This window comes from Leucoraja erinacea, chromosome 6 (assembly GCF_028641065.1).
Source record: "Leucoraja erinacea ecotype New England chromosome 6, Leri_hhj_1, whole genome shotgun sequence".
Classification (NCBI taxonomy): Eukaryota; Metazoa; Chordata; class Chondrichthyes; order Rajiformes; family Rajidae; genus Leucoraja; species Leucoraja erinaceus.
In genome coordinates, this window is record NC_073382.1 from 3,538,811 (window position 1) to 3,558,467 (window position 19,657).

Genomic DNA, 19,657 nt, shown 5'->3' on the forward strand with positions numbered 1-19,657 from the left:
TGAGAATCCTTCCCATCCTTGACAATGGTTTGAATGCAGTACGGGTAACAAGCTGATGTCTGAAGAAGGGTTTCGGCCCGAAACGTTGCCTATTTCCTTCGCTCCATAGATGCTGCTGCACCCGCTGAGTTTCTCCAGCATTTTTGTGTACCTAAGCTGTTAACTGAATTTGAATTTGTTTCCCTGGCATTCCCATGCTACCAGTCTTTTAAGGATGAATGTATTTAAGGAGGCAATAAACTGATTCTTAATCTGGTTCAATAACGAATCTAAGACTGAGAAATGATGACATTCGATACAGATGTGAGTTGAGGCTGGAGTGTTCTGCACAGATCTGTTACTTGGTTGTTTTGATCCAAGTTGACACTAAAGTAGATAATCTGGAATTATATTTTTGTGCTTCTTATTTTTGTACTTTGTTGCATTTCAGATTAGATTTTTGGTGATTTGCTATGTAAAGTAACATAATCAGTTCAGATAGACAAAAATGCTGGAGAAACTCAACGGGTGAGGCAGCAACTATGGAGAGAGTAGGAAGAGGCAACTTTTCAGGTTGAGACCCTTCTTCAGACTGATGTCGGGGGGGGGGGGACAGCAAGGAGGAGGCGGAGAGGTAGTAGGCTTGGCGGTGGACTGTGCGACTCTCGTCAGCAGCGGCCTCTGCAGTCCGTCTGTGTTTTTATTATTTTTTGTCTCATTTTTATGTAGTTTTTGTTATTTTTTTTTGTGGGGGGGAGGGGGTAACTTTAAAATCTTTCCCCTGCACGGGAGACCCGACCTTTTCTTTGTCGGGTCTCTGTGTCATTGGGGCTGCAACGTGGAGCGGCCTCCAACAGGAACGACCTGGGGTTCCAGCTGCGGAGCTGCCGACTACTCACCGTCACGGGGCTGGCCGAGTCCGGAGCGGTGGTGGAGCGCTGCTGCCACCCGACCTTCGGAGATTCGGAGGCTGCAACTGCGGGTCTGGCGGACGGCGGCACCGGGAGCCCGCAGGTCCCTGCTGGGAGACCGCTTTTCGGGGCTTCCGCAACGGCGACTTCTCCCGCCCGAGTTGCGGGGTTGAAGAGCACCTGAGCGGGGCCTTACATCATCGCCCCGCGCGGCTCGGAATGGCCGCGGGACTTTGCGAGCGAACGCCGGGGGCTCTAACAACTAGACCCGGTGTGCGACCTTGCATCACCCGGCGTGGCTTTAATGGCCGCGGGCCAATCGCCATCGCCAGCCGGGGGCTTTGACTTTGACTCTGACATCCGGAGGGGAGAGTGCAGTGGAGAGATAAGTTTTTTTGTCTTCCATCACAGCGATGTGATGGATGTTTGTGTAACTGTGTTGTGTCTCGGGTCTTTTTTGTTTTGTAATGTATGGCTGCAGAAACGACATTTGGTTTGGACCTCAAGGGGTCCAAATGACAAATAAATTGTATTGTATTGTATTGTGGGAGAGCTGGGAAGGGGGAGGGGAAGGAGGGAGAAAGCAAGGACTATCTGAAATTGGAGGTCAATATTCATACCGCTGGGGTGTAAACTACCCAAGCGAAATTGTATGGTGGACAGATTTGTTCTCTTAATCTTCCCTTGTTATTTTGTTAGCACTGGATCCGATTGGAGATCTTCCCAGATGTCCTTGTTCATAGACTGAAGATGGTTGTGGATCCTGCTGATAGTAGTTATATGCCATCATTAGTCGTGGTGTCTGGTAAGTTAAGTACATCATCCATTTTTTTGCCAGCTCTCATTTCTATGTAGTGAAGATACATTGAGTCAAATGTTTGACTATTTTGTTTCAGGAGGGAACTCATTAGATAATCTTATTGAGCTGAAGACCATCAACATCACCCCGACTGACACTATAGTAATGCTTCTGAACGAGTGTGTGGAGGTACATGTTTTCCGTGCATTTTTAAATGTGCTTACACAATCTCTTAATAAGAATATATTTTGCTCTTGTATGTACTAAAGAAGTGATACATGGTGGCTTAGAAACCTCAGCTGCGTATCGGTCCTACTCTAACGTTCAATAATAAAAGTAAAATAAGCTGCACAGTTGGTGGAAGGGAATGCCTAGAGGGAAATTGGATCACCAATTAATATTAGAGGACTTAATTTTATTGTAAATTTGTGCAAAGAAGAAAAGGTTATTTAAAAGGAGAAAGATTGCAGCAAGCTAAAACATCAAAGGATTTGAGTGTCAATGAAACACAGAAAGATAGCATATTGATCAAGAAAGTAATAAGAAGGATAATGGAGGGAGCTTCAGAATATAATAGTAAGGAGATGTTACACAACAGAACGCATGTAAAACCACATTTGGAGCACTCGGTACACTTTGGGGCCTCTTATACGATTGTATGACCTGTTGAGACTAAAGGGCCTGTCCCACTTAGGTGATTTTTTTTTGGCGACTACAGGTAACTGTCGCAAAATTTCAACATGTCGAAAGGTTTTCGGCGACAGTGGCGACTATTTTTGCTGTCTTAGGTTGTCGTAGGGTTGTCGCCAGGTGTCGTAGGTGAATTCCATTAAAAGTAGCCCCTGCCAATCGCCAAAAGAGTCGCCTAAGTGGGACAGGCTCTTTAGATCCCAGTGGATGTCATCTCTCACATATCTGGTGTTAAGATGAAACAGTTTTGTGTAATGTTTCACTGCAGCAGCTTTCTTTCCCTATTTCACATCTTTCTCCATGGTGAATATCTTTAAGGGGTATCCTGGTCCAGTTTATTTCTGTTAAAAGGCTGAATGCAAAAAAAATGTGTTTGAAAAAACCTATACTTCACGTTAATCCCACAATTGTAGAAACACTTATTTATGAGATGCAAGCTCTTTGGGGAAACAAAGCATTATAGAAATACGTGCAAGTGTTTAGAAACTTACAAAATTCTTAAGGGGTTGGACAGGCTAGATGCAGGAAGATTATTCCCGATGTTGGGGAAGTCCAGAACAAGGGGTCACAGTTTAAGGATAAGAGGGAAGTCTTTTAGGACCGAGATGAGAAAATCATTTTTTACACAGAAAGTGGTGAATCTCTGGAATTCTCTGCCACAGAAGGTAGTCGAGGCCAGGCCATTTAAGAGGGAGTTAGATGTGGCCCTTGTGGCTAAAGTGATCAGGGGGTATGGAGAGAAGGCAGGTATGGGATACTGAGTTGGATGATCAGCCATGATCATATTGAGTGGCGGTGCAGGCTCGAAGGGCCGAATGGCCTACTCCTGCACCTATTTTCTATGTGTCTATGTTTTTAACCGTTTCACTTTTCTCAGCAGCACAGGTACATTGAAATAGCCATCAAACAGTGCAGAAGTTCTGGCATTGATTGCAAAATCCATGGCTTGAGCATCATGGGGCGCATCCGAGCAGAGGAAGAGGATCTTGCAGCAAACTTTCCTTTTCTTGCTTCCGATAATGAGGAGGAAGATGACGATAAAAGCAATACTGGAAGGTACTGTGTGCACTAATAGCTAGAATAGGTTTTGAACAGATTGGCATAGTTTTGAATAAAAATCATTTCATGCTTTTAGTTTTGAAAAAATATTGTAATGTTCCCACACTTACTCTGATGTCCAATCTTGAAGACTCTCCAATGCTGCAGTGAAATTGGCAGCTACTGCATTTGGAAAAGAATAGGGTGACCATCTTCTCCGCATGGATATGCTTGCCCTCCAATCAAAACTTGCCCTACACATGATTATGTCTGGCAAAATTAGTACATAAAACATCACCGATATAGACGAGGTTTAGCTGCTCCAAAGTCTTGTCTTCTACTCCAAGGGCTGCCCTCTTTCATTATTGTTTGGATAATTTTGTTCTGTATCGGGTTATGCTATAAAAGCCAACTTAGATTATAATCTTGTGCAAGAATGCACTTTCATTCAATGACAGTTTATTTTTTTAAATGCATGCATACACATTTATATTAAAATGTATGAATAAGAACATCTTGTCTAGCAATTATAAGCTGTTGCCTTTAAAGTTTCTGATGCACCTTGTGATAAATGGGTGAAATTAGAGGGTGGTAGAGTTATAGAGACAGTTTCCATTGCAAATGAGAGCGTAGATATTTTCTGGTAACACAAATATGTCCATATATGATTGGTGACTGGCATTCTCAAACCACAGGCTAATTATTCTTTGCCCTCTAATCCTGCTCCTCTCATCATGCTACACTTCATGTTGATTCCTGTGAACAGCACAAAATAATAATACAATAACATATTAAAAGTCGCGTACAGTTGCACTTGCAGAGAGCACAGCAACTACTGTCACATATTAGCTTTCATACTTGACCTTATCACATGTGTAAACAAACTGCAATCATGGGTTTATGGAAGGAAGCAGAAGGTATTTGTGAGAGGTTGCTTTTCAGATTGGAGCCATGTGCGTAGTGGTGTGCCTCGGGGATTGGTGCTGGGCCCATCGTTCCCCTTGGTTAATATCAACTATTTGGATGACAATATAAAAACGCATAATTAATAATAGATGATAGTGAAGTTGTTGGTATCGCAGGCAGTGAAGATTCCTTTCAAGAATTCCAGCGTGATCGTGATCAGCAGGTCAAGTGGACTGAGGACTGGCTAATGGAGTTTAATGCAGTCAAGTGTGACGTGTTGCCTTTTTGGAAGTCAAGCCAGGGCAGGACCTTCACAGTGAATAATAGGAACTTCGGGGGGGGGGGGGGGGGGGGGGGGGGGGGTGTGTTGTAGAGTAGAGGGATCGAGGAATGCAGGTACATGATTTCAAGAAAGTGGCATCATACGTAGACAGGGTGGTTAAGAAGACTTTGGTACATTGGCCGTCAGTCAGAGGGCATTGAAGTATAGAAGTTGGAAGTCTGAAGAAGGGTCTCGACCCTTCACTCCATAGATGCTGCCTCACCTGCTGAGTTTCTCCTGCATTTCTGTCTACCTTTGAAGTTGGAATGGTATGTTATAGCTGTGTAAGATGTTGGCGTGGCGTGATTGTGCCACAGTGTAATGTCCACTTTTTCAGATAGTGTCAATCAGGGCACTTGTATGGTACTTTGTCAATTAGGATTTTTAGTATATATTGATCAAAATTTCAAAGGAAACAACTTATTTTGAATTTTTATGTTCACCAGAAAATATAAATTGATTCAGGAAAAGCTGTCGTTGATGTGCTAATTTTGTAGCAGTGTTAATTTAATTTAAGAAATAATGTTACATTATGATTTATTTTGCTATTTAAATCCCGAGTGCAGTTTACAAGCACTATTCCTGCATGATGAAGCTTTAAAATCATCTTTTCCTCCTCTCCTAGCCTTGTGCGGAAGAAAGCATCCGGCGCAGAATCAACAGCAGCAGTTAGAACAAAAGTGTTTGTATGGGGTCTAAATGACAAAGACCAGCTTGGGGGACTGAAAGGATCAAAGGTTAGCATTGTTATTTCTGTGATTATTAACGTTGTCTCCTATTTGTTTACAAACTTCAACGGGGTAAATCGCAGGTGGAATTTAATGTGAAGAGATGTAAAGATCCACTGTTACAAAAAGTGCAGAATATTATTTAAGCATTTGAGGGACATTGCTCAGAGGTATCTGGTTGTTCTTGTACTTGAGTCAGTTAAAATTAACTTGCCGGTTCAACAAGCATTCAGGAAGACTTTTATTGCAAGATGATCCAAGTACAAAAGTTATCTTGCATCAATTATAGAGAACCCTGGTGAGACAGTATTCACGATATCATATTGGTCTTGTTTCCTCACTTAAGAAAAGATATACTTGAGGTCGAGGGAGTGCAGTGAAGATTCACCATGCTGATTTCTGGGGTGGCGGGTTTAGACAATAGACATAGGTGCAGGAGTAGGCCATTCGGCCCTTTGAGCCAGCACTGCCATTCAATGTGATCATAGCTGATCATCCCCAATCAATACCCTGTTCCTGCCTTCTCTCCATGTCCCTTAACTCTGCTATCCCTAAGAGCTCTATCTAACTGTCTCTTGGAAGCATCCTCTCTTGGCTCTCCCTTATCCAGAGAACCAGCCTCCACTGCCCTCTGAGGCAGATAATTCCACACTCACAACTCTCTGTGTGAAAATGTTTTTCCTCATCTCTGTTCTAAATGGCTTACACTTATACTTAAATGTTCTGGACTCCCCCAACATTGGGAACATGTTTCCTGCCTCTATCGTGTCCAAATCCTTAATAATCTTATGTTTCAATAAGATTCCCTCTCATCCTTCAAAATTGCAGAGTATTCAAGCCCAGCCGCTCCAATCTGTCAACATATGACAGTCCCGCCATCCCGAGAATTAACCTTGTGAACCTACGCTGCACTCCCTCAATAGCAAGAATGTCCTTCCTCAAGTTTGGAGATCAAAACTGTTCACAATACTCCAGGTGTGGTCTCACTAGGACCCTGTACAACTGCAGGAGGACCTTTTTGCTCCTATACTCAACTCCTCTTGTTATGAAGGCCAACATGCAATTTGCTTTCTTCACTGCCTGCTGTATCTGCATGCTTACTTTCAGTGACTGATGAACAAGGACCTCCAGATCCCGTTGTACTTCCCCTTTTCCCAACTTGACACCATTTAGATAATAATCTGCCTTCTTGGTTTTGCCACCAAAGTGGATAACCTCATATTTATCCACATTAAACTGCATCTGCCCACTCACCCAACCTGTCCAAGTCACCCTGCATCCTCATAGCGTCCTCACAGTTCACACTGCCACCCAGCTTTGTGTCATCTGCAAATTTGCTAATGTTATTTTTAATTCATTCATCCAAATCATTAATATATATTATAAATAGCTGTGGTCCCAGCACCGAGCCTTGCCATACCCCACTAGCACTGCCTGCCATTCCTACCCTTTGTTTCCTGCCTGCCAACCACTTCTCTATCCATGTCAGCACCATACCCCCAATACCATGTGCTCCAATTTTGCCCACTAATCTCCTATGTGGGACTTATCAAATGCTTTCTGAAAGTCCAGATACACTACATCCACTGGCTCTCCCTTGTCCATAATCCTGGTTACATCCTCAAAGAATTCCAGAAGATTAGTCGAGCATGATTTCCCCTTTGTAAATCCATGCTGACTCGGACCGATGCTGCTACTGCTATCCAAATGTGCCGCTCTTTCATCTTTTATTATTGACTCAAGCATCTTCCTCACCACCGATGTCAGGCTAACTGGTCTACAATTCCCTGTTTTCTCTCTGCCGCCCTTCTTAAAGAGTGGGACAACATCAGCCAATCCACAAGAACTGATCCTGAATCTATAGAACATTGGAAAATGATCACCAATGCGTCCACGATTTCTTGAGCCACTTCCTTAAGTACCCTGGGATGCAGACCATCAGACCCTGGGGATTTATCAGCCTTCAGTCCCATCAGTCCAGCTAACACTGTTTCCTGCCTAATGTGAATCTCCTTCAGTTCCTCCTCCACCCCAGATCCTCTGGCCACTAGTACATCAGGTAGATTGTTTGTTTCCTCCTTAGTGATCCAAAGTACCTGTTCAACTCATCTGCCATTTCCTTGTTCCCCATAATAAATTCACCCGTTTTAGTCTTCAAGGGTCCAACTTTGGCCTTAACTAGTCTTTTCCTCTTCACATACCTAAAGAAGCTTTTACTATCCTCCTTTATATTCTTGGCTAGCTTACCCTCGTACCTCACCTCATATGTTTGCAGTGTGAAGAGAGATTAAGTAAAGTAGGTTTGTACTTTTGAGGTTAGAAGGATAACAGATGATTTTGAGCGAAAAATTAGTCATATGTGAGAGGCTTTTTAAAATAGTTTCCAGTTCAATAATCCATCTGCTGCAGGGAATGAGCAGATTGAACAGCATCTGCTCTCTGATCAGCGGACGTAGGATCTCGACCTGAATCATCAACAATTCCTATCACCTTCACAGATGCTGCTGGACCAGCTGAGGTCCTCTAGCTTTTTTTAAAATTTGCATTAATGTCCCAGCATCTGAAATCCTGTGTCTCCAGGTATTTTTGGTTTGCTGACAAATCTGTACTCAAGTCTTTTTAAACCTCTCTACTTTAAACTTTAGATAAAGGTTCCCTCGTTTTCAGAGACGTTATCAGCTTTAAACGTGGTACAAGTGGCTGGTGGTTCCAAGAGTCTCTTTGCAGGTAATGCAACATTGACTTTAAATGTTTTTCCAAATCGTATGTTAACATTTTGTGTCGGAATAATTGAGGTAGAAAGATAAATTACAATTAAATCACAAAGTATGTAGGAAGGAACTGCAGATGCTGGTTTACACTGCAGATAAACACAAAATGTGGCCCTTGTGGCTAAAGGGATCAGGGGGTATGGAGAGAAGGCAGGTACAGGATACTGAAGGGCCAAATGGCCTACTCCTGCATCTATTTTCTATGTCTATGTTTCTATGTAAAATGCTGGAGTAACTCAGCAGGACAAGCAACATCTCTGGATAGATGGAATGGGTGACATTTCGGGTCGAGACCCCGAAGAAGCACTTTGTGTCGTCTCTCTTCTGAGATAACATTGTTTGTGATGTCCGTTTTTGGGGTTTACTAGGACCACACTGCTCCAGACCTCATCACAACCATTGTCCAAACATGGACCAAAGAGTTGCATTCAAGAGGTGTAATGAGAGTAATTGGCGTCAAAAAGTCTCATCAAAGACATTTGTGGTGCTGGAGGGCTATCAAACTAGAACCCAACCGTGTTGAAGTTCATTAGGGCAGTTTCCTAGACTCGTCACCGGCTGTTTTTTCTGACTTAAAACATTAACATTAGCCAATCCACAGGAACTGATCCTGAATCTGTTGAACATTGGAAAATGATCACCAATGTGTCCACGATTTCTAGAGCCACTTCCTTAAGTACCCTGGGATGCAGACCATCAGGCCCTGGAGATTTAAGTTTGTTCAAGCGAGTTTATTGTCATGTGTCCCTGATAGGACAATAAAATTCTTGCTTTGCTTCAGCACACAGAACATAGTAGGCATTTACTACAAAACAGATCAGTGTGTCCATATACCGTTGTATAAATATATACACACATGAATAAATAGACTGATTAAGTGCAAATAACAGATAATGGGTTATTAATGATCAGAGTTTTGGCCGAGCCAGGTTTAATAGCCTGAAGGCTGTGGGGAAGTAGCTATTCCTGAAACCTGGTTGTTGCACGGATCAGCCTTCAGTGCCATCGGTCTACCCAACACCATTTCCTGCCGAATGTGAATCTCCTTCAGTTCCTCCGCCACCCCAGATCCTCTGGCTGGTACATCTAAATGCCAATGTTCTGATGATTAATATGTTCACCCCTTTTCACAACTGAAATAAAGTACATCATGTTGCAAAGAGTAAAATGTAGACCACATTCATGAGTGGGCCGCTAAGTGCCAGATAACAGTGCTAGGCAATGTCTATATTAGAAACATAGAAAATAGGTGCAGGAGTAGGCCATTCGGCCCTTCGAGCCTGCACCGTCATTCAATATGATCATGGCTGATCATCCAACTCAGTATCTCCATACCCCCTGCCTTCTCTCCATACCCCCTGATCCCTTTAGCCACAAGGGCCACATCTAACTCCCTCTTAAATATAGTCAATGAACTGACTTAACTACCTTCTGCGGGAGAGAATTCCGGAGTTTCTATAAGATCCCCCCCCCTTAAGAATTTTGTAAGTTTCAATCTTCTAAATTCTAGCGAGTACAAACCAAGTCTATCCAGTCTTTCTTCATATGAAAGTCCTGACATCCCAGGAATCAGTCTGGTGAACCTTCTCTGTACTCCCTCTATGGCAAGAATGTCTTTCCTCAGATTAGGAGACCAAAACTGTACGCATTACTCTCCAAGTGTGGTCTCACCAAGGCCCTGTACAACTGCAGTAGAACCTCCCTGCTCCTATACTCAAATCCTTTTGCTATGAATGCTAACATACCATTCGCCTTCTTCACTGCCTGCTGCACCTGCATGCCTACTTTTATTGACTGGTGTACCATGACACCCAGGTCTCGTTGCATCTCCCCCTTTCCTAATCGGCCACCATTCAGATAATACTCTATGTTGTTGTACTGTTATATTATATTGTTATATTCTAACAAGAGTCCCACTACCTTTTCCTACACATTCTTATGACATAGTCTTTTTTCCCCCAGAGTAGAGGAATGAAAATTTAGAGGGCAAAGGTGTAAAGTGAGAAGGGATGAATTTAATAGGAAACTGATGGACAACTTTCTCACTCTGTAGGTGGTGCACATGGACCACATATAAGGAAGAAAGTAGCAGATTAATGGAGAAACCAGCTGGCACAGGCATGAATGATTGATGTAACTGTATTTCTGTTTCTATCCATTTGTTGAGTTAACTTATCTACATGACATTGATCAATTGTGGTCCTTCATCTATTTGGTACCGTACCACAATGTACCAATGCATTTATTAAGCAGAACAAAATGTTTAAAGAGTGCATTTCTCTTTTTCACCAACTCCTTAATCTTTTGGATAAAGATGAAATTTGAAACAATACATAATTTCCATAGCATGTTTGTAATTTAAAATGGATCATAATATTAGTCATTGCTGTGGAATTCTCTGCCACAGAGGGCTGTGGAGGCCAATTCACTAGATGTTAGATATAGCTCTTCGGGCTAACAAAATCAAGGGATATGGGGAGAAAGCAGGAACGGGGTACTAATTTTGGATGATCAGCCATGATCATAATGAATGGTGGTGCTGACTCGAAGGGACAAATGGGCCTACCTCTGCACCTATTTTCTATGTTTCTTCTCATTCTGTATGGTTATCCCTTAAAAAGAAACATCATAACTTCTAATTTTATGCTTCAACAAAAGGAGTGTAATCATTGCTCACTTTTCAACTTTTGCCTTGCAGTTACTGCTGAAGGTAAAGTCTATGCCTGTGGAGAAGCCACAAATGGGCGCCTCGGACTTGGAATATCTAGTGGAACAATACCAATTCCTCGACAGATATCGGCCCTTAGCAACTACGTTGTGAAGAAAGTAGCTGTGCATTCGGGTACCTGCTTTAAATTTATTTTTAAAGCATTATGCATTCATTTATCTTTAAATATATCTAATGTTACTCTGCATTGCAGGTGGACGTCATGCAATGGCTTTAACTGTTGATGGAAAGGTATTTTCCTGGGGTGAAGGAGACGATGGAAAGCTTGGACACTTCAGCAGAATGTAAAAATATGACTCTTTTCCTCTCTCTCTCTGCTATTTTATGAAATGACCCCCCTCTCCCCATCCCCCTTGTTTATCCCCATGTTCAGTTCTGGGCCTAATGTTGCAGGAAAGTTGTTGTCAAGCTGGGAAGGGTACAGAAAAGATTTATGAGGATGTTGCCAGGACAAGAGGGCCTGAGCGAGATGGAGAGTTTGAGTTGGCTGGGACTCGATTGTAGCTCAAGAGGACGAGGGGTGATCTTATAGAGGTGTATAAAATCATGAGAGGAATAGATCGGGTTGATGCACATTCTTGCCCAGTTAGACAGGACTGGTGGATCGGACAGGTTTGGAGGGATATGGACAAAATGTGGGCAGGTGGGACAAGTGTAACTGGGACATGTTGGCTGATGTGGGCAAGTTGGGCCGAAGGGCCTATTTCCACGCTGTATCACCCTCTGACTATTTATAAAAGATTGGAGCATTAAGAGGTTACTAAATAATCTTTCTGCAATAACATAACACTTGATATGTTTTGTCGAAACAAGGAAATGCAGATGCTGGTTCATACATGTGGCCCTTGTGGCTAAGGGGATCAGGGGGTATGGAGAGAAGGCAGGTACGGGATACTGAGTTGGATGATCAGCCATGATCATATTGAATGGCGGTGCAGGCTCGAAGGGCCGAATGGCCTACTCCTGCACCTAATTTCTATGTTTCTATGTTTCTATAAAAGGACACATTGCTGGAGTAACTCAGCAGGTCAGGCAACATGGACACAAAATTCTGGAGTAACTCAGCGCGACAGGCAGCATCTCTGGAGAGAAGCAATGTGTGACTATTTGGGTCGAGACACTTTTTCAGACTGAAGAAAGGTTTCTGAAGAACGGTTTTGGCCCAAAACGTCGCCTATTTTCTTCGCTCCATAGATGCTGCTGCACCCGCTGAGTTTCTCCAGCAATTTTGTGTACCCTTTTTCAGACTGAACACCCATCAGTCTCGACCTGAAACGTCAACCATCCCTTCTCACCAGAGATGCTGCCTGTCCCGCTGAGTTACTCCAGCAGTTTGTGCCTATCTTCGTTTTAAACCAACATCTGCAGTTCTTTCCTACACAGGTCAGGCAGCATCTCTGTAGAACATGGATCGGTGATTTTTCAGGTCGAGTTCCTTCTTCGGACTTCAGAATCTGAAGAAGGGTCACGACCCGAAACGTCACCTATCCATGTTCTCCAGAGAGGCTGTCTGGCCTGCTGAGTAACTCCAGCACTTTGTGTCCACTTTATACTTTTTTCTTAGATTTTAGTACTCTTCTTAAAATTTTAAATCACTAGATTATATTCCTGTATGTCCTTTTCCACGCCTTTTTATTATAAGTGTGTGACTATTTGTTTGTGGTGGCAAGTTATTCGTTGTAGATTTAAATTAGTCTCTACATTTTAAAGTATATATTTTTTGTCAAGTTTCTGTCTGTTTTCACATGCAAAATCTGTGGGTAAGAAATATGCTGTAACTAGAAAATGTACATACTTTTAAATTGTTTTTGCCATTCTCTTCTGTGGCTGATCTTCTATCTCAAGACCATCACCATACCAGATCCCTTTTCCCCACCGTTTCACTATCAGTCCCAGCCACTAAATGTTCAAGGTTCTGTGCAGAGAGATTTCAAAATATTTATATCTGAGATTTATTCTTCGCTTTGGAGGAATGTGAGGAAATTAGTCAAAGGCACAAGTTGAAGGTGGAACTTGTATTGTATATCTTTATTGTCATTTCCTGAGTATTCGCATACCAGAGGAAACAAAAAAACGTTGTTCAACCAGTGTCCATTCAGTGTGCATGAAAAAATAAATAGAAATGAAAATAAAAAATACATGTCATGAACAAATTTAACACTCTACTAAACATTCAACAGCCGTTCCGACCGGCAGCGGCACAACAGTGGCTCTGCTGCAGTGAGAACCTGCCGCTCGTACTTACGCACGTACACACACTCCTCCGACACACACTCTTCGTACACACCACTCGCTCCAAAAATCCACGAATACACTGAACTTTCACTGGGAGAGGTCGCTGCGAGCTCCGGTCGCGCCGCCATCTTGCCCCAGTTGTGTCAACTTAGTCAAGGGCACAAGTTGAAGGTGGAGCTGGAAGGAGGGAGGCAGCTTATGTTTAGTTGAGAGATAGAACATAGAAACGGGCGCTCTGGTCCGCCGAGACCACACTGACTATCAATCACGCGTTCACACAAGTTATGTGCTATCACTTTCACAATCACTCCCTACACACTCAGGGCCACTTAGAGGCCAATTAACCAACAAATCTGCACCTCTTTGGGATGTGGGAGGAAACTGGAGCACATGGATGAAACCCATGTGGTCTCAGAAAGCATCCATACTACACACAAACACCTGCGCCAGATACTGGCAGAACGACATCTGAGATTGCAACGGACTCAAAGAAGAACACACACAAACAGCAGCTGATGTCAGCATCAATCTGGGTGTCTGTGAGGCAGTGGCTCTTGTCCCTTGATTTTCACTTGAAATTTGCTGTGATCAAGGAACTCAGTTTGCTCTGCCAAGCTTTGTGAATGCACCATTGGTTTGCATATAATACTCGGATATAAAGGTATTTATGTAGTAAATGCTGTGATTTTAACAGAATTGAAACTCCATGTGCGTTGTGACAATACTTTGAAAGAACGTTTGCGCTTTTTCTAAAAGTGTGCATTTATTTTCAGGAATTGTGATAAACCAAGACTGATTGAGGCATTAAAAACCAAGCGCATACGAGATATTGCTTGTGGGAGCTCTCACAGTGCTGCTATAACCTCCAGTGGTGAGCTGTACTCATGGGGCCTTGGCGAGTATGGCAGACTGGGACATGGGGACAACACAACACAGCTGAGACCAAAATCGGTAATTACTTATTTTACACTGTCGTAAACGTTTCTGCCCATCTTTCATTCTTTGTTCGTAAATTTGCGCTTCTGTGGAGAAAAACCATTTTGAAATGATCACTTGTTGCAATATGGTAAGCAATACTGAGGAATCAAAGTTAGTTTTTTCCCCCCCCCTCTGTTTTGCAAACCCTATTTACTGACCTTCTTGATTAGTAGGGGCAACAAAGGTTGCGGATTGAAGGCACGAGAATGTGGTTGAGAGGGAAAAATAGATCAGCCATATTGAATGGCGGAGTAGGCTTGATCGGTCCAATGGCCTAATTCTGCTCCTTTATCCTCCGGCCTTGCGAACTTACCACAATTTGTGTTGGCTGGAAACATGATTTTTAAGAACAGACCTTGGATGATTGTTCATTCTTTCCACAGAATGCTGACTATTTTTAAGTCATTATTTAGATACAGTGTGGAAACAGGCCCTTTGGCCCACCAAGTCCGTGCCGATCAATGATCACTTGTACACTAGCTCTATCCTACACACTCGGGACAAGTTACAGAAGCCCACAGGGTCTTTACAAAATTTACAAAAAACCCGCAAGGTCACAGGTGGTACGTACAATCTCCGTACAGACAGCCCCCATGGTCAGGATTGAACCTGGATCTCTTGCGCTGTAAAGCAGCGACTCTATCGTTGTGCCACCCTTGCTTTTATTTATCTGTGACTGAATATATTGATACTGTGGCGGCTCCTTATTACTACCTTTGTTAAGGGTATTTTTTGTACATAAGATCCTTAGTTTCGTCTTCCCCTGAACTGTAAAGTATGTTGCAACTTTCATTTTGAGACCCAGTGGTTATTTTTTGTACATTCCAGTTCTGCTGTGATGTTGAAATTAAGCAGTGGTTTGCATTTTGCAGGTGAAAGTTCTTCTGGGGCAGAGAGTCATTCAGGTAGCATGTGGGAGTCGGGATGCACAGACACTAGCGCTGACTGATGAAGGTAAAGAAGAATTTCCTGCTAATTTGCAATGTTTATATCTACCAAATCTGTCACTTTCTTTCCAACATCTGTTCTTGTTAAATGCTTTAGGTCTGGTGTTTTCATGGGGAGATGGTGATTTCGGGAAACTGGGACGTGGAGGAAGTGAAGGCTGCAACGTTCCACAAAACATCGAAAGACTGAATGGCCAAGGGGTTTGCCAAATTGAGTGCGGTGCCCAGTTCTCGCTGGCGCTTACAAAGTCTGGCGTGGTGTGGACCTGGTATGTTTAGGTTTAATAAGGACATTGTGTTGTAAATGCTTGTCATGTTAGGCAGGCATGATACTTCTGTCTGTGGTGTGAAGTGTATTGTACAGGATATGTCCAGAAACTTTTACCCAGCGTAGCAGACTGAAAAACCAGAGGACAAAAGTTTAAGATGGGGTAGATTTAATAGAAGTTTGAGGGGTAATGTTTTCACACAGAGAGTGGTGTGTATATGGAATAAGGGGCCAGGGGATGTAGTTCAGGCAGGTCCCATAACTATTTGGCAGGTACATGAATCGGAAAGGATTAAAGGGGGTAAGGGCCAAACATGGGCAGGTGGAACTAGTGTTGTTGGGGCATTTTGGTTGGGGCGGGCAAGTTGAGGCAAAGAGCCTATTTCATGCTACATGACTACATTATGAAACTGTTTTCATTGATTAACTTTTCTTCTGTGCAGGGGCAAAGGAGATTACTTCAGACTAGGCCATGGAACTGATGTTCATGTGCGGAAACCACAGGTGGTGGAAGGCCTTCGTGGGAGAAAGATTATTCACGTGGCTGTTGGTGCATTGCACTGCCTTGCTGTCTCTGATACAGGCCAAGTAAGTAAGCAATATTTCTATAACGAGTGAGAATTTGGTATGGACGCAGCACAGATTTCAGCTAGGAGAGGAGATATAGGTTTATACTTTTTCAACAAAAATGTTAAATTAAACAACTTAGAAAATTATTCATTTCAAATTCGCGACTTGATCTTTATGTTATTTTTATTTACTATTTTTCTAATTGAACAAAATTAGTGCAACGTCAAATCATAAAATTACGTCGGCATATCTGTCATATTTCACTTGGAACATTGTGTGTCCATTCTGCTAAAGTTTATGGTAGATAACTATAAAGATTTCAGTCTTTTAAAAGATGTTCATATTTCACCAAAATGTCGAGCAAGTTAACTTTTCCACAGGTCTATGTTCCAAATTCTTAGCTTTAAATGCGACATTTGTTTTCTCCCTGATGTAACATTTCTAGGTTTATGCTTGGGGTGATAATGATCATGGCCAACAAGGAAATGGAACCACAACCGTCAATAGGAAACCTACCCTTGTGCAGGGTCTCGAGGGACAAAAGATCACTCGAGTTGCTTGTGGTTCTTCGCACAGTGTAGCCTGGACAACAGTGGATGTGGCAACACCCTCAGTGCACGAACCAGTCCTGTTCCAAACTGCCAGAGATCCTTTAGGCGCTTCATACTTGGGTAACAATTTAATTTTGGCTTTAAGTTTATGTGTCTGAGTTATGATTTCTGAGTTGCATGTTAAAATATAGTCCATAAAATGTGATGTGTCTGAATTAAAAGTGGATAAATGGATAAATGTCGTTTGTACATGGAGCACTTGTACTTTGGTGTTTTTATAATCTGTTTTAAACTATTTTAAGATTATTAGTTACCGTCTTTAAATGTGCGGGAGCAGCGAAGAAATTCATTGTGTATTAAATAGTTCACTTTGGCTTTTGCCGATTTGCAAGAAATTAGTTTTGTACATGTGTGTTAATGGTTTATGTAGGAATCAATGAAATATCGTAACCTTGTGCTGAGTGTGCCTCTAAATTAATCTAAAGAGTGAATGTTAGTTTTGGAGAAAGTGGTCGTTTACTCCTCTTGTTTATTCCATGTAGGTGTTCAGTCAGACTTGGATTCCACCACCATCAGCAACAAAATTAATGGCTTGAACAACACCAAACCTAATCGGCCCTCACTTGCGAAGATTCTCCTCTCGTTGGATGGAAATCATGCCAAGCAGCAAGCTTTGTCCCATGTGCTGACAGCTCTGCAGATCATGTATTCTCGGTAAGACCTCGCATCTGAACATCTGGAGTGAGTTCCTGGCCCTCTGTATAGGTTGTTGATTATGCTGGAGATTGTTGATTATGCTGCTCAGTAATGATGTTGACTTTTCCTCGGTGTGGGTGTCTAATGTATTGCAGTGAACAGGTATGTACAACGAAGAAGGGTCACGACCCGAAACGTCACCCATTCCTTCTCTCCAGAGATGCTGCCTGTCCCGCTGAATTACCCCAGCATTTTGTGTCTATCTTCTAGCTTTTAAATGATGTGTTTATTAGTGAGGCTGACAATAGACCCAACCACATCAGTTATCTGAGCATTCATCCACCATCTAGTTCCTGACGCACCCCTCCCTGTCTCCTCTATGCAGTGGTCTATCTTTCCTTTCCATTCTCAGTCTTGATGCAGGGTTTCAACCTGAAATGTCAACAATGCCTTTACCTACCAAGATACTGCTCAACCCACTCCGTTCCTCCAGTCGGATGTTTGTTGCTCCAGATTGCAGCAACTGCAGCCTCTTGTGTCTACATTTATCCAACATGTTGACCAAATATGACTTTTTGGAGCATTGTTTTTTCAGATTTTCAGTACTGGTGATTTGTCTCTTTTTATCTTGAAAGAAAGTATATTGTTTGTACATTGTAGTAAACCTAAGCTGTTAATTCAATACAGATTCACTATTATACCTATTAAATTAATAAAACATAAAGTGCTGGAGTAACTCAGCAGGTGAGGCAGCATCTCTGGATGTTTCGCGTGCAACACTTCTTCAGACTATTTTTGATCAAGATTCCAGCATCTGCAGTTTCATTCTCTATTAAAATAGTTATTCCTTCTTGGAATTGTTTTTAATGATTGGCCAAATTTGTTAATCTTCTTTAACTTTGGATCACCCAAGTTTCAGAATTGCAAGACAATCATTTTCCATTTTTCACAGGGATTTAAAAAATAAAATAATTTCCCCCCCACAGTGATGCCTTGGTGGGAGCCCTGATGCCAGCCAGCATGATTGCACCTGTAGAATGCACGTCAACATCTCCCGTGCCGCCGGCTGAGTCGTCTACAGCCACAAGTCCAGCTGGAGAGTGCGCTTCGGACGTGGCAAGTGACAGGGAAGACCGAGTGAGTCCAAATCCTTGGCAGGACAGGAGAGGAGAGGTGAGAATGTTTATGCAAGTGTGGCGTGGACGTTTAATGCTATATACAACTCTTGTAATGTTTGAAAATTGGATACATTTAAAAATATGGAACTGGATTTGGTGTTGGAGCTTAATCCTGAATGTCATAAATGGAGTTAGCTTTCCATCTGTTGGTAAACACTTAGTTGGATTTTCCAGCTGATTTATTGTGAGGAGTGGGGAAAGAACTTATTGCTCAAACCCAAGTCATCTGTTGCTTTCACCAAAAGCCTTAGAGGTTATTTACCTCATTTGTTCTCATAGTAGGAGAAAACCATAACATCAAATTGTTTTTTGACTGGCAGTGAATGAGTAATCCACAAACTTGGACGAATAGGTTTGTATAATGCGCTCCCTCACCTTGAACAATTGATCATGGCTATCCTTCTAATTTGTCACCTCTACCTAGGTCTTGTGCTGCATTTGATGGACTGTTTAGTACATTATAACAATGTTCTGAGTTTTTCAGGTGTGATATTATAAATCTCTAATAGACTGAATTGTATGTTTAAGGTTGCACCTTCAGAAGAAGCGCTGACGCCATCGTCTGCAGTGACTCCCTCTACTTCAGCAACCTCAGCTCGACCATTCATTCCTGTAACTGATGACCCGAGGGCTGCCAGTATAATTGCAGAGACCATGACCAAAACAAAAGAGGTAATCTGTGCAATAGCTGTATGCTTAAAATAATTTGCTTAGGAAATTGAAAGATGTGGGAAATTGGCAGTTGATTTTGTCATAGAAATATAGAAATTAGGTGCAGGAGTAGGCCATTCGGCCCTTCGAGCCTGCACCGCCATTCAATATGATCATGGCTGATCATCCAACTCAGTATCCCGTACCTGCCTTCTCTCCATACCCTCTGATCCCCTTAGCCACAAGGGCCACATCTAACTCCCTCTTAAATATAGCCAATGAACTGGCCTTGACTACCCTCTGTGGCAGAGAGTTCCAGACATTCACCACTCTCTGTGTGAAAAAAGTTCTTCTCATCTCGGTTTTAAAGGATTTCCCCCTTATCCTTAAGCTGTGACCCCTTGTCCTGGACTTCCCCAACATCGGGAGCAATCTTCCTGCATCTAGCCTGTCCAACCCCTTAAGAATTTTGTAAGTTTCTATAAGATCCTCTCTCAATCTCCTAAATTCTAGAGAGTATAAACCAAGTCTATCCAGTCTTTCTTCATAAGACAGTCCTGACATCCCAGGAATCAGTCTGGTGAACCTTCTCTGCACTCCCTCTATGGCAATAATGTCCATCCTCAGATTTGGAGACCAAAATTGTACGCAATACTCCAGGTGTGGTCTCACCAAGACCCTGTACAACTGCAGTACAACCTCCCTGCTCCT

At 42.5% G+C, this 19,657-nt stretch overlaps 1 protein-coding gene across 3 annotated transcripts in view; it reads left to right on the forward strand.

Annotated features, from left to right (window-relative positions):
• herc2 (HECT and RLD domain containing E3 ubiquitin protein ligase 2) overlaps nucleotides 1-19,657 on the forward strand; it is a 192,596-nt gene that overhangs the window by 126,769 nt on the left and 46,170 nt on the right. For 2 of the 3 annotated variants that reach the window (XM_055636505.1, XM_055636506.1), the window contains exons 54-68: nucleotides 1,590-1,695; nucleotides 1,787-1,878; nucleotides 3,257-3,435; nucleotides 5,271-5,382; nucleotides 8,019-8,100; nucleotides 10,843-10,986; nucleotides 11,066-11,156; nucleotides 13,881-14,058; nucleotides 14,958-15,039; nucleotides 15,130-15,301; nucleotides 15,744-15,888; nucleotides 16,316-16,541; nucleotides 16,964-17,135; nucleotides 18,104-18,290; nucleotides 18,824-18,967. In XM_055636505.1, coding sequence (XP_055492480.1) covers nucleotides 1,590-1,695; nucleotides 1,787-1,878; nucleotides 3,257-3,435; nucleotides 5,271-5,382; nucleotides 8,019-8,100; nucleotides 10,843-10,986; nucleotides 11,066-11,156; nucleotides 13,881-14,058; nucleotides 14,958-15,039; nucleotides 15,130-15,301; nucleotides 15,744-15,888; nucleotides 16,316-16,541; nucleotides 16,964-17,135; nucleotides 18,104-18,290; nucleotides 18,824-18,967 — 2,112 coding nt within the window. The remainder of the gene's footprint in view (nucleotides 1-1,589; nucleotides 1,696-1,786; nucleotides 1,879-3,256; nucleotides 3,436-5,270; nucleotides 5,383-8,018; nucleotides 8,101-10,842; nucleotides 10,987-11,065; nucleotides 11,157-13,880; nucleotides 14,059-14,957; nucleotides 15,040-15,129; nucleotides 15,302-15,743; nucleotides 15,889-16,315; nucleotides 16,542-16,963; nucleotides 17,136-18,103; nucleotides 18,291-18,823; nucleotides 18,968-19,657) is intronic. The other variant, XM_055636507.1, reaches the window with a different exon arrangement.